This window comes from Poecilia latipinna, unplaced genomic scaffold (genome assembly GCF_001443285.1).
Source record: "Poecilia latipinna isolate Pla-1442-1.1 unplaced genomic scaffold, P_latipinna-1.0 Scaffold813, whole genome shotgun sequence".
Lineage (NCBI taxonomy): Eukaryota > Metazoa > Chordata > Actinopteri > Cyprinodontiformes > Poeciliidae > Poecilia > Poecilia latipinna.
The window spans coordinates 70,285-85,029 of record NW_015113429.1 but is presented as its reverse complement, the minus strand read 5'-3'; the positions used below and the strand labels follow the sequence as shown (position 1 = coordinate 85,029).

Sequence of the window (14,745 nt, the reverse complement as noted above, 5' to 3'; positions counted from 1 at the left end):
ACAACCTAACTGTAAACATTATTTGCACTTTTTTTTTTTTTTACAAAGTAAACTTGCCAGCTCCTTAAAATCTTAAACTGAAATAGTAAACAATTCAAAGCCTTTTAATGTATCTATACTGAAACCATTAAATCAAATTTAACATCATTGATATTCTCAATAACATGTGTTACATTTCTATATCTGCGGTTTGTGTTAAAATGTTATCATTTATGGGGCCCTGAAATCCTGGGGGCCTTAAGCAGCTGCTTAGTTAAATTATGCCTTGGGCTCTAAATGTGATCAGCATTACAAAGTGTTTTAAGATCCACTGACTGATGACTTCATTAGGAAGTGCAAATAACTGATATTATTTATTTTATTGTATTTTTTGTTTGTTGTTTTTAAGACTCTAGTTGTGTGTTTAAGCATTGTCAACAATGTCTTCCACAAACGTAACGGCCAAGTAATATTTTTATATTTCCTGTCAACATCTTTTAATTCAAAAACATGGTGGCCTAACCAATGGGCTTAGCAAGGTTTCTGGGTAAAATTCTGGTTATGTATGTAAAGTGCAAAAATTTTAGTTCTTAGTTTGATGCATTTGATAAGCAGACTTTTAGTGTTGGATCTGATGAGGCAAAATGGGGCTATTTCAATCCCAGGCACATTGACTGATGCATCTCATTGTCAGAAAAAGAACATTTTCCCTTACAGAGAAAAGCCTAAGACACATCACTATCTAAGAATAATTGTTATTTTACTCAAAATTTCTGGAGCTCTGGGTTTGGATGTGTGTGTGAACAGATTGCACTCTAAACACAATCAGAGTGCAGCATCTTGATGGGTTTCATGTCACAAGAGATCAACCAATGTCAAGATCAAACTACAGTGACCATCATCCTCAGAGCACAGCTCACAGATAGAGGTGTGGTCTGTCTGTCTGTGTGTGTGTGGCTCAGTGCTGCTGCAGACAGCGCCTCACACACACAAGTACACAAACCAAACACTCAGTTTTCCTGCTTTCCACGCAAGCACAGGGGGACAATCTGGATTCTCGCTTTAAACACAAGTCTCCCTGGAGTCCTCTCCTCAGCTTCCTGTTTCGGCCTCAGACCATAAATCCAATTGGCTACTGGGTGCTCAACAAAGGACGAATCACTGTCAAAACACACAGGCATGCTGTAGAGTTTCTCAAGAGACTCTTGCAGGAGGACAACACCCTGGCAACTTTGGACTCTCCTCCACCCACGGGCAGCAACGACGGCTCCAAAATCCACCGCTGAGATATTTGCACCTTGGCTGAGCACAATGTCAGCAGCAACATGACGCTTTAATGGCACGAAACACATGCAAAGAGGCTCTGACCCCCAGGCGACAGCTCAGCTGCTCATAGCAGGCATGAACAGGTTACTGGTTTGAGGTTTACCAAGGTTTCAAACACCTACAAATCACTAAAATGTTTCCAATTACCACTCCCTTATTTTAAAGTCTTTATCGAGCATTGAGACAACAGAGTTTCTACAGCTGACAGTAACACAGCACTGCCCCTCCCACACCTGCTGCTGCACGTTGGTCAGCTGGCTGAAGTAAGGATACTACTGCAAACTGGGAAATGCTCTGTCAGTTAAAAAAAAAAATCAGGTATTTGTTCTTTTTTTTTTGCTTAATTATGTTTCTATATTAAAGTAATTAATATTTTTTTATTATTTTTTTTATTTAATGAATGAAACAAAAGCAGAAGCTTCCATAATTTTTTACTCGACCAACCAGCAGGTTGAACTATGATGCACTTTCTCTAGGTTTAATCAAAATTAGTTTATGATATAGGGTGGTACTATTGTGATAGCAATAAAAGTGACAAGAAAAAATATTTATGGGGTGCTGTGGTGGCGCAGGGGCAGAGCACGACCCACGTTTGGAGGCCTTAGTCTCCAAACGTGGAGGTGGTCGCAGGTTCAATTCCTGGCCTGGCGACATTTGCTGCATGCTTCCCCTCTCTCACTACCCTCTTTCCTGTTGAACTACTTTCAAATAAAGGCCACTAGAGTCATCAGAACTTTAAAAAATATATTTATGATTTCTTGTCACATAGATAAATGTGATTTGCATCACCAAATTATTATTGTACCACAATGAAAATGAAAACAGTTTAAAATACTAAAACTAACAATCCCAACAATACGCACAGTTTAGTTTTTTTTCTTAAACCTCATTATTTGGAATTCTTGTGACAACAATAAATCAAAATTTTTATGAGAAATTTATCACAATAAATGATAAACTATTTGATAAATTCCCACCCCTTGTTTAGGAACATATGCTATGACTATTAATAACCAAAAGACAAAATTGTTATCCAAACCTACTATTTTTATTTAAAAACCTGCAATATAAATTTTTCAATTTTAATCAATACAGTTTTCAATTCAGCTCCAACTCACAACGAAAAATGTCTCTAATCACTTTTCAAAGAGAAAAATTTTAAAAAGTAAATACTATTTAATTATACAATAACATTAAAAGTCAACAAAGCTCATTCCAAGTTAATGCTAGTTATCAAACCATGTCTCTAACTGGTAGCATTCACTCCATCCTGAAAGGTAGCAGGTGCACTGTGAGTGTCGCCAAATTTGCAGCAATCCCTCATGCTGAGCATGCAATCGGCGACAGTAGAAAGGAAAACGCCCCTGACAGGTTTAATAAGCAATACTTAATTAGCAATCAATATGTTTAATTATTTTAGAAACAGTAGGAATAAAATGATTGCTTCTTTCTTTTAAGTTAAGAAATAAACGTTTTCACATTTTTGTCTTTTGAAACTATGGAATAGGCTTATACAGGAAAATGTCACACAGTCTCATGCCTAGCTGTTAGCTATGCCAATTATCATTATCAGACAGGAACATTAGTCTAATGAAATGAAAAACTGAGCAGAGGAAGTTGTGTTCCTGTTAGTAGCTGTGCCTCAGTGCAGCAGCGGAGCGGCGATGACGTCAGCTGTGAAGCTGTCAGCGCCTACACTTGTAAAACATTCCACTGGATGACAATCAGCAACCACAGTCACACACAATGACTGGGACAGGATGGCTGAAATATTGAGGCACAAGCGGAAACTCAACTGAACGGACAAAATTCCTCGTATTCTTAGAATCAAGGTCAGCTCCCTATTGAAGCCGCTTTCTGCCAGGCTTTATCTCACCGCTATGAACCACTTTCACTAGTTTGTGAATTTTTTTGACCTAAGAAAAAGATTTGAAGAAAGATAGCAGAAAAATAGCTTCTGGTCTCTGAACAGTGTGGGCTGTACACACAGACACAAGAGCTTTCTACGAAAACTGGAGCCTAGAGGAGAACCAGAGCCATGATACCAGCAGGAGCTATTTCTGAGACAACAGGAGCAATGAGGAGGATGTTGGTGCTGCTGTCTGGACAGATGACGTTACCCTGGATACCTGGTGGTCCAGAGAGGGAGGTTGTGTCGGTTGTAGTTCTGATTATTATAACAGAAAGTGTTTTGCTGTAAACTTCATTTTTCTCGGGTTCTGAGTTCACTATTACTTCTTTGCGTTTCATTTAATTAGACTGAAAGAATCGAACCTGTTCGTTTTTCCTTCTACTGCAGCTCAGTGTCACTCCCATCGTTCATTTTCAGGGTAACATGACTGATTAGTTAGGTCTGCATACATGCCTCCCTGCATGATAATCAGCTGTGTTACATGGATTTGTGAGTTTTCTCTGAGCTGAAAACGGAGTCAGCAGCGGATTGGTGGGGTGATGCATGCAGATGTGATGGCTACGGATTGGTTCCTGAAGATTTACTAGAATTGTTATTGTTCCTACATACAAAACTGGGTAAAACAATGTTCTGGCACATTTACTACTAAACAATTATTTGTTATTTTTAACAAATGAGAATTTAAAAAATGACATCAACAATTCTAAACATCTCACTGTGTCAGGAATGCAGGTATTACTTTTCATTTACATTATCAATGAGTGTTTTCATCATTCAACTCAAAGTATGATCAGGAACAATGTTCTTATCTTTGTCCAGACTCGTGAGAACTTTTGGTGCATTATAACCCTGGAGTGTCCCTGTTATAAACAGGGAGTGAAGCGGAGAGTGTGGGGTCACCAAGAAGACCGCTGGCATCTCCATGTGGTGGCCACATCATGCACCGTTATGGCTGCACCTCTGAAGTTACTAAGCAGTGATCAGTATTAAAATTTTACCTTTTATGTCTAAATCTTCTAGAGGAAACCCCTCGTTGTGTGTTCATCTTATGTCTACCTGTTCATTTAGAAGTGGCCTGTGGTGAAAACAATGGCTGGGGAAAAAAAAAAACCTTCTAGTGATTTTAGGAAGAACACACCTCAGAGTATCAAAATATTACAAAAACAAAGATATTGTCCATACAAAATCATGTCTGTTTTTTCTCTTTTCCTTTCCTCCTCTGCTAAAACACAGCACAGGTACTCTACAGTAGCTCTAGTCATTTATCTTTAAACATCAGCCTTACACTGCAATCTAAGAGTCAAAGTATAAAATGACAGAATTTAAGAACACCTGTGTTCTACTCAAACAACAAATCTTGGCAAACTACCAATTGGTAATTTTAGCTTCAGGCACTTTGTTCACTTTTAAAGCAGCATTAACAGAAGGATTCTCCCTGCTACAGCACTGAATGCAGAGATTACTGGCTGTTAGAGGATTTTTTTGGACCACCATTTATTAACTATGCACTTAAACCAAAAGCATATACTTTTATGAATTTAAGAAGAAATTAGCATATTTCTTCCCCTTTAAGTAGAATATCAGGGTTTCCCCCAGAAAAATTGCTAAGCCCAGTGGTCGGGGTGTCGAGGCGGTCCACCGTGTTTTGTATTAAAAGATGTTAAGTTGACAGGAAATGTAAAAGTATTACTGTGTAATTATATGTTACGGGAAAAGATCTCCAGTGAAATGCTATTTAAACCCACAACTAGACTAAAAACAACAAATTTGCACTTCTGTTTAATCCAAATTAAGTCAGCGGCTCAATCAGGCCCCCAAGGCCTTCAGGGGCCCCATAAACGCTAATATTTTAAAACAGACCACAGATACATAAATGTAACACTTGTTTATTGAGATGATCAATGCTGTTAAATTTGATTCAATTGTTTAGGCATACATAAATTAAATTATTTTAAATTGTTTAACATTTAAATACAAGACTTTAAGGAGCTGGCAAGTTTACTTTGTAAAACTTCAAAGAACAATATTCATAGTTAATTGTTTTGTTACCATAACAATTTAATGCTGTGAGTTTAATCTTTGAATTTACAAATCCAATTTAGAAAAATGTGATTATAACATTACTTTTAGGCTGGCCAATTAAACTACTCCCTTCTCCCATATTTCACTAAATCTAACACAGAAGCTGTTAGAGGTGCTGATATTTTTAGCAACAAAAGGGGCCGTAAGTCAGATTCTGCTCCAGCCCTCATACAGCCTTGGACCGGCCCTGCATGATGAGGTAATCTGCTGCACTACACAGAAATGCGCAACAAACGGGAGATTTAATTCAATGCTGCTAATGTGGCTTTAGTAGCTCTTCCATTTCGTGTCTGTTGAGTTTTTAATAAGCGTCACAGAAACTATTCTGGTTGGTCGAGTTTATGGGACGAGTTTCTCAGATCTCCGTGCGGCCGCGCGCATTAACTCTAAGTAGACAACGCATTTGATATGGGTTGATGCATCATGTAACCGGAAAAATAATACTAAAAATAATAATAAAATAATATAAAATCAGCATGATGTGTGACTCCGAGGAGAGCGTGAAAGCTCCTCACCGGGCTGAACATGCATGATGAGGTTAGCGCTGCTCGTTATCCGCAAACGCTCTGGCCAACTGGGACCACAGACATAAACTTTACAGGGAAGACAGACACAGAGCCACACGCTGGGAAGCGTGTTGAGATGTAAACGCCGCATATAATTGTTCCTTCACAAAGATAAATCATTCTCACCACTCCACAACGCGCCTCTGAATTCGCTACAACTTTTTCCTGCTGTTCACATTGAGCTGCGCAACCAGAGCTAACGCGGCGGGCTTTGAACTCTTACCTAGAGTTCTCCAAAGGATCATAATTCCTCACAGTAAGTTGATGTAAATAGCCATACAGGTCAGCCTGTGTCCAGTTTGAGTGAAAGGAGGCGCGCGCGATCCCGCTGAGGTAAAGCAGTGGCAGCGCGCGAGGCAAAGCGCAGAGGGGCAAGCTGTGTGATTGGTCCGCGCGCTTTCGGGTTTAAATGCATAAACTATAAACCTACGGACAGACGGACGGATGTCACTTAAACAAATAAAGTAATTTATTTATTTTTCCATGTGGTGGATGTCTTGATCTGGACCACAAGCTACCTAGGTTGTATGACAATAAAAAAAAAAAAATCCTTGAATCCTTGAATATTTAGTGGTGCTAATCTTTATAATATTACAAAAATATTTTGAAAGCCATTAAGAAACTGGATCTGCATGAAACACTGGGAGGTGATTCATTGCCTAAGCAGCAGCTGTGAGTGATGCTGGAATGAACACAATGTTTCTTTATTTTTACAGTATCTGCATAGGCTGCTAACATTCTAGCAGTACAATATTAGAAAGCCATGTGAACGCACTATTATTGTTGAATATTGGGATGGTGACATCCTTGTTTCTCCTCATTTCAATGTTTCCATGTTTCTCTGTGACCTCACACTGTGGCTGCTGTCATCTGTATCAGGAAGTAAGACTAACAGAATCAATACATGATCAACTATAAAATCAATGGGAATATAATAGTCAACAAATGTTGCAATGCATACAGTCTTACTATATTCACTTTTCACACAAATCAAGTCATGACAGCATATTTGCAGTATGTTGCACATCCTCAATTGAGACGTTCAATAAAGTTGCTGAATATTCAATGTTTTCCCAAAACAGTGCAGCCTTGTGTGTGTCAGTATTTCAAGTAAAAAAAATGGCAGAGGGGTGGCTGGTGGCTGAACAACAGGGACAGCTCCCATAAACATAGGCTGTAGTTCTCTATGGAAAGGTCCAGGATAAAGATCCAGACCTTCAGAACTTTGTGAAAGCCCTCCCGCTTTTCTCTCCAACCATTTCCTGTCTATACCTTCAAAGTGAAAAGCACCACAAGAACAAGAGATAAATACAAAAAACAAACAGTAAGTTTTTTTATCCACCAGCCTCAAAAGGCAGCTGACAGGTCAATGGCACACTGCAGTGAAAGGAAAAACACCTGATGGAAGACCACCAGTCACTGATTGGCTTAATGGAGACTTAACTTAATAACCAGAAGAGGAAGAACGTGTCTAAAAAAGAGCAACAGATTTTCAGATTTGTGGTAAAAGTGAGATCCTTCATTAAGCTAAGAAACAAGGTTATCAGTCTGTCTACTGCCTTGAACAATACATGTCATATTTTCCAACCAAAATACCAAGAGGTGGGTCAAAGTGTGTGTGATGTCCATTTTTAAAATCTTGGTTAATATTTTGGGAGCATGCTTTAACAATTAAGCATGTTTCATCTGTTCCATCATGAACAAACATAATATAGACATGTCCTGATTTACCTTTACATAAATGTACATAAAAGTATCAACATGTTCAAACATATTCTGATCATCTGATCAGGCCTTTTTCCACTGCTTTTTGTCCTGGTGTTGCTGAGACAATGCTGAATAAACCGCAGCCAACGTCAGCTCTACAGATACAATCTGCCCTCACAGCTTCAATTGTATTTATATCTGCAAGAGTGAGAATTACATGGTAGGCCTCAGAATGACTATATATATTCACATCCTTGTCATCTTCAGAGATGCTAAACAGGAATCCAGGCTATGAATAATGAACATTTAACACTGGAACTGGAAGACATTGTAAATATCCAAAATTAGTAATCAAAACATCAGAAATAAATAAAAAGAATGATGAAGTCTCTGTAAAAAAAATCGTCCTTCAAACAAAGAACTACTTGAGAATAATACATTGGACTGAAGATGTTTGGCATGCAGTTTTTTTGTATAAAGAGAGAGGGAAAAAGAAAAATAATAAATCAGACAAATGGAAATTATTGAGCTTGTTTGAATTTATCATGTGATTAATTGGTTTATCTCGTATTGTGACAGACCTACTACCAGTTACACTTGCAGCCCTGCATTTACACAGGTGTCACTAAATATGTCACTAGCACAGGGGGCCTGAATTCATGGTACTTAAATAATCAACTAATATTTATTAGCTCAAGCTTTTTTTTCACAATATTGGTATTTCTTACTGTGATCTTGTAAAACAATAAATTTGAATATATTGTGCAGCTGTATTTTATTTGTTGACACAATTTCCTCAAATCTACATTGTGTTCTCATATTAAGCTCCAGGGTTCTGCTGCAGTCATACAAAACACAATTTGAAATTTGATTGGAAACAGATGAAAATGGAGAGAAAAAAAACGGCATAATACAAAAACTCTATACTGTGATGTCAATAGAGGGGCTTGTGTTTGGGTTTGTATTTTGCTCATCTTGAGTAGATAATCTTTTAGAACAAAAGAGCAAAACAAAAGACTCCAACCTGTAGAAGTGACATTTTACATCTAAAATGAGTTCGACTGATTTCATGACCAGTAGCTGTAAATTTCCAAAGTAAAATGAAATGCAAAAAAAAAAAAAAAAAAAAAGTAAAGATCTAGGCCATGCAGCCTCACAGGACCAAGGCTGGAGTCGGTGGCTAGGCTGGGGGTCTGCACCTCACGTCTGATCCAAGCACCATTTCTCCACATTAGGTCTGACACTGACAGCAGATCAGTTCGGTCTGATCCCTACATCACACAAAATTCTCTGCAACTACAGATGAACCACAACATAATGCTGTGATCTAGAAACCTAACAGCGAGTGCAGCAAGTTGAAACACTGAGGCAGCAGCAGCACAATGCCAACAATCATCATCAACCATAAGTGTTGTGTTTTACAGGCTCTGAAAGCTGTTCTCCATTAAGACCACTGGGTCTTTTAATGCATGCTTCCCAGATGCCTTTAACAGGCTCGCTCTACGCCACACTGCCTTCAAGCTGAGTAGAACAGGAAGGAAAGTTTCTGCAGCGCTTGCAGTGTCCACCTTAGAACATCCTGTGTTCAGCCCCTTCTGTAACAACTACAGCATAAGCGGCAATACGTCGCCTCATTCAACCAAGAAAGTGATGCTCGATGCCGTTGCATCACCATGATAAAAGCCAGTCCCTCTGCCTGGTTTTAGCCACAGGGGGACTTGTCATGTTACAATCTGCCACTTAATAAATCATAAGAAAAACTCCACTCCAATGGAAACTTCTAACCATGTTACAAGTTGCATTCTTGCATGGGATGGGCGAGTTGAATATTTCATGATTAAACGGTCCATTATACTGCTAAGATCTAGGCCAAGGCTAAGACTGAATGAAGGGAGGGGGGCTCAGATAACGGTCCAAGCCCAGTCCCAACAACGCAAGGGAGCAGAGCTCCGGGGCGGGAGGGGGGTCAGGGAGGGGCCAAGCCATCTAGGTTAATCCACACAAACGCATACAAAGAAAACAATAAGCAACTCCGGCAAGTAGAAGGATCGATTTCTATAAGTTTTTGTGCTGGGGCTGACTACAGCGGTTTGCTGTCTGCAGCAGCACTGAAAGCTCCTAACAGTTTGATTCGAGCGTTTCTTTCTGAAAGTACCCTGCTGTTTTGTGAAGTGCCCAAAGTGATGCTTGTAAAGGAAAACAGCAGAAAAATGGTGAATAAATGCGAACCAAGTTATATTCAACTCTACAGCTAGGTTATTGTTAGCTCTTGGCAAATGAAGATACTTCAAGTTCACAGAAAAAAAAGAATGGCTGTTTTAGTAATGATAAAGGCTGTTTCAAGGCAAAGACTTCCAGCAGAGCTGTGATTTCAGTGGGTTCTCCCGTCAGAAATGCGTGTCAACACTTGACAGCGTCGCACTGAAGTAAGCTAATCCCCCTGAGGCCTCCGAGTCCCCGGCCTCAATTTGACGGCTTAGGCTGCTGACAGCGCCTAATATTGGTCAGCTATAAATGGCGTACAGGCCGGTCCCCGCCTCCTTACCCGCCTTCTATTTACTCACAGCTAATAATACGGCGTTAAGGCTAACAGGGCTGGCTAACTGGAGCACCAACCTCGGTTGTCGAGATCGTAACCGACCACAACAAAGTAGTCCGCGAGCCTGGCCATGTTCAGAGCTCAGGGCGACAGGCCGTTCTCACTGAATCCTCTGGTTTCTGGGCCGTCAATAGTCCATTTACGTGCTGCCGGCGATAGAAACATCCTGGGAGACAGTAGCATCCTTCCAGCTGCACTCCGCCGCCATACTGTCAATTTGCCTTGCCCTGACAGCCGAGAGCCGTGCGCCTGCGCACTGAGGGACTACTAGGGAGGGGCTGTTCTGCAAGAATGTCCCATGTGGGGAGCCGAACCAATTAAGAGACCAAAAGTCTGACCAAAGCCTATGATTAAACCGGTTCAGCTTCAACTAGGCCAGCGATGCAGAGGTGAGGGGTAATGTCGGGTTTCAGAGCCTCTAAAGAAAGAGAACCCATAAACGATAAGACAACGCAAGTTTATTTTGTATAGCTTTATTCACAATTCTCTAAAGGAAACTCACAAATAAAGGTTAATGACAATTAGAATAACAACAATTCAGAGTAACTCATTTATTTGGCACATATAAGGAAATAAAATGCTAAATGCAGAGTTGTAACAAATAAAGTGGTAAGAAATTAGAAAAACGATCTGAAGATTTAATTTTTTACCTTTTTGGTAAATCTGCAATAATCTAATGTTTTCAGTCCTGAATGATCAGCTTCTGCCAACCGTAGGTTTTCTCTGTGTTGGTTCCAGTGCAGAGGAATGTTGCAACTAAAGAACTGAAACTCCAGCTAAAGTAGTTTATAAAGAGGTCCACAACTGCTTTGTGAAGTACTTTTTTCAATGCGGGAAAAACCCTAACTTAGTCATACCTCAAAATAAAAGTAAGCCTTCATAGCCAGGCTGCAGAGAGCCACCATCTCTTCCTCTGAGATTCTGGTTAAGATAACGTCATAAAGATAGGGCCACTTTATTATAAAAGTTAAATGAAGAGGAAAAAACCCTAAGTATTTAAATGGATAAATACAAAATAGGGACTTTAAATGTTTCACATTCATGTCAAAAAAATCCCTTAAAAAATAAATCATGCCAACAAAAATCCAATACAATTCATAACAAATAACAGGCCAATTAAATATTTACATATTTAAGAGCAATTATAAGAAATCTATTGGAAACATGAAGAAATGGAAGTATCTTATTTTAAAGCTAAATCCAAGACAGTTTTTACTCTGTGAACATTCAATAGTATCTTTACATTGACTACAGTGCTGAGTAGCATGGAAGGATGTTTGAAATATAAGTAAGTAAATCATCAAATACAACTTGTGCAATAAGCACCAACATGTGCATTTTCATATTCAGTAAATTAGAGGATTATTTGAAAGTTAATTTCAGAAACTCAGTTCACTGAAATACAGTGAACTGTATCTCAGTGCTGCTAATGCTCTAGCAGCATTTTTTGAAAATTTGCTTAGCTTTTTGCTCAGGAACAGTTGAAGTTATGTAAAGTTCTTAAAAACTGGAGTTACACTCATGGATGGGTAGATGACATTAGAGTGGGGCGAGAGGAAGGCCTCATGGCTCATAACCATGTGGCCTGTCCTTGGCTGTCAGCTTTGTTATAAACTCAGGAGATATCCAGCACTTCCTGCATCTGACCTTTGATCCAGAACACTTGCACACTTACACTCTGGTTGCAAACAATCCCCAGGTTTAGATATTAAGCTTTTCATAAATGCTTTTTCCCCCCCTACTGATCACTAAAAACTCCACACTATCTGTTTTTGTCACATTTATCTGTAAGTGAGGGCTCAGTGGTTAAAAAAATAGACCATTATTTAAGAAATGCGACCAATGCTGCACTAGCAGGAGATAACATCCACTGTAACTGGTTTTTATGTTATAGTGATGAGTCTCAGTGAAGTAATTGGAGCTTCTCACCCTCAGCCTGCACCAAATGTAGCAAACTGTTGTTAGTAGAATAAACACCAACAAACCCTAATTCATCATGTATTTTTACTAATAACACAGAGATAAAGTGAGTACAGTAAGAAGTGTGTGCTGAAATGATAATTGTACATATTTGTGTTTAAAAATGCACATCCTGTTCTAAGTCTTTCATTCTGTGACAATGCTTTAATTTCTCATATTTGTGAAAGGGATGAAAAATTAAATCCAGTAAGATATACAAACAATTTTTTGTGCACAACTCTGTTCAAGTCCCTAACCCACATTTAGTTGGGTTTGGGACTGGACTGGGCAATTTCAGATTGCTCATGTAATTTTAGATGGCCTTACTTTTGACTCTTGGACAGAGCTAACCTGGTCGTTGCCTTCCTGTGCAATTCTGCTCAAACAAATTCTCACCTACACCACAGTCTGGGCTCTCTCCCCTTCACTTCTCTCTGGTAGGTTAAATCAGTAAGCAGAAAAAGAAGTTGTGAACAATGAAGCTGATTTTCTGCTCTGCTTTAGAATCGTAGTCTGCCTGTAGTTTTAGCGATAGCATCTGAGGAAGTGAAGGAAGTCATTCAGTCCGTGTTGGTCACACTTAGAAATATTAAACTAACATTATCAGCCGCCTGATTTGGATCAACACTTCTCTCTTCGTAGTGCAGGATGGTTGCTTACATCACAGGCAACTTCTGGCAAGCTTTCACAGTAATGAACTGGTACTTTATGTACGTCATGAACAAACGTTAGCAATTGGGTAAAATTTAAAACTTCGACACAGTCCAAGCCTCCAGAAAGTAATCGTTTCTCAGCAACCAAGAGCCCAGACCCTCTGGAAGAAGCAAGTACCGTAGAACAAGAAACTGGTTTTTACATTATGTAACTTTTACAAAAATATGTTTGTTACATTAAAATTGTCACCATGTCATGACAGTTTATTATAAGACAGATTATCTGTGAAAAGACTGAGCTCCTTTACCTCCCTCTGGTGCTGCCATTGCTCTCTGAAGAGATGCATCGCTCATTTTCATAAACAACCCATTAGAGCCAGAAGGAGTGTCTTGACGCTGTCAAACAATCTCTTGTATGTGCTACTAAATGTGCTAGAGTCGGAGAAAGAGGAGCTCCATTTTTTCACAGATCATCTGTCTCATATAGTATACCTTCGCGACATGGTGATAGTTTTAACAAATATGCGAAAAATTTATTCTTTAGAAAAGTTACATAGAGCTGCTTTAATAGGCAAATTGGTAATATTAAGTGAAATTATTTGCCCAACTCCTGACTTTGTGTTCAAAATAATTGTCAGCTTAGATTTTAATTGAAAGACTAGAAATTCTAATAAATATTCAACCATCTTCCTAAAAGTAAGCAGCTACAGTCACTCTGGTTATCTACTATTCATATATCATCTTTTTCTGACTGATTTCATTTCCAGGAATCAAAGAAAAGAAAGCTTCTCTATTCTTCCCATCATTGATTTTTCAGGCTTTATAGTCATAAAGCATGCAGTCCAATCAGAGCATGAACCCACTCTCAGCAGGATGCAGCAGTCATGTGACTTCCTGTAGACTAACCAACAGACAGGAAGTGGTTTGAAGGCCTAATGCACATCATAGCTCTAAACAGGCTAGTTCCCGCAGCCATCTTCCTCTCTGCTCAGGTGAAGCATATCTCCTGAAAATACATTAGAGTTCCAGAAAGTGGTGTATTTTTTCTTAACTATGATTAAGAGAGACTTCACAGTTTAATTTCCTTGTTGCACCTTTTGTCTGCACAGATAGATTATATGTTGTGTTACATAAAGTGTCATGTAAAAACAGTGATGTATCTTAATGTGGGGACTGAAGCTTTTCAGCATCAGCCCACACAAGAAATATGGCAAGCTGCTGTTATTACAATAAACTCCATGAAAGTGTTGATCACCCCATGTAAGGAGAGATGTTAGAGAGAAATATACGGGAAGTGTTGGTTGTTTCTTTGGCATTATTGAATTATAGCTATGCTTGAAAACATATGCCCTGTTCTTTAGATTTTTAAAAGTACCTTTTCAATGCGATATTTCCTGACACCCGTTTTGGTCAAACATCAAGAAAATCTCATGTAGCTGTGATCTAGACTTTGACGAGGTTATCGTAACACCTTGATCCCCTCTTCCCCCCAATTTTTTCAGTCTTTACATCGTAAATTTGCTGTAGTGTTTGGATGAACACATTTGGGCCAAGCATCAGGTCTTATGATCCCTTGTTGTTTGGACATTTAACCTTAATAATAATTTTCTGTTTTGATAATTTTTTTCTTGTTTGTTTTCTTACATCTTGCCTTTTTACAAAGAATAAACATTCTTTGTGTCAGTTCAGCTATTTTCATTATTTTTGTTCTGGATTTGTTTTATTGGAGGTTTCAGGTTTCGTTTCTCCTTTATTTTCTTTGTTTTTCACCTTGTCTCAGCTTCTATTCTGCTCCCCATCCCAGCTGTTATTCATTTTTTTTTTATTAATAACAAGTTTTCCACATAAAGCACCACTCCACAGTGGCCCGACTGGTCGCACAAACTATAAAAGTATTAAAACATTCCCTTGAACCAAAAAATGGGAGAGTAACTACTTTGCCTTATGGCAGAGGAGTACATT

The 14,745-nt window shown here is 38.9% G+C and overlaps 1 protein-coding gene across 5 annotated transcripts in view; it reads right to left on the bottom strand.

The window, feature by feature from the left end:
* The window catches only part of sbf1 (SET binding factor 1), a 56,838-nt gene extending 46,410 nt beyond the window's left edge, over positions 1-10,428 (bottom strand). For 3 of the 5 annotated variants that reach the window (XM_015047178.1, XM_015047179.1, XM_015047181.1), the window contains exon 1: positions 10,189-10,428. In XM_015047178.1, the coding sequence (XP_014902664.1) occupies positions 10,189-10,243 (55 nt within the window). In that variant the 5' untranslated portion in view covers positions 10,244-10,428. The remainder of the gene's footprint in view (positions 1-10,188) is intronic. The other 2 variants (XM_015047180.1, XM_015047182.1) reach the window with 1 other exon arrangement.
* Between the last annotated feature and the right edge of the window lie 4,317 nt (positions 10,429-14,745).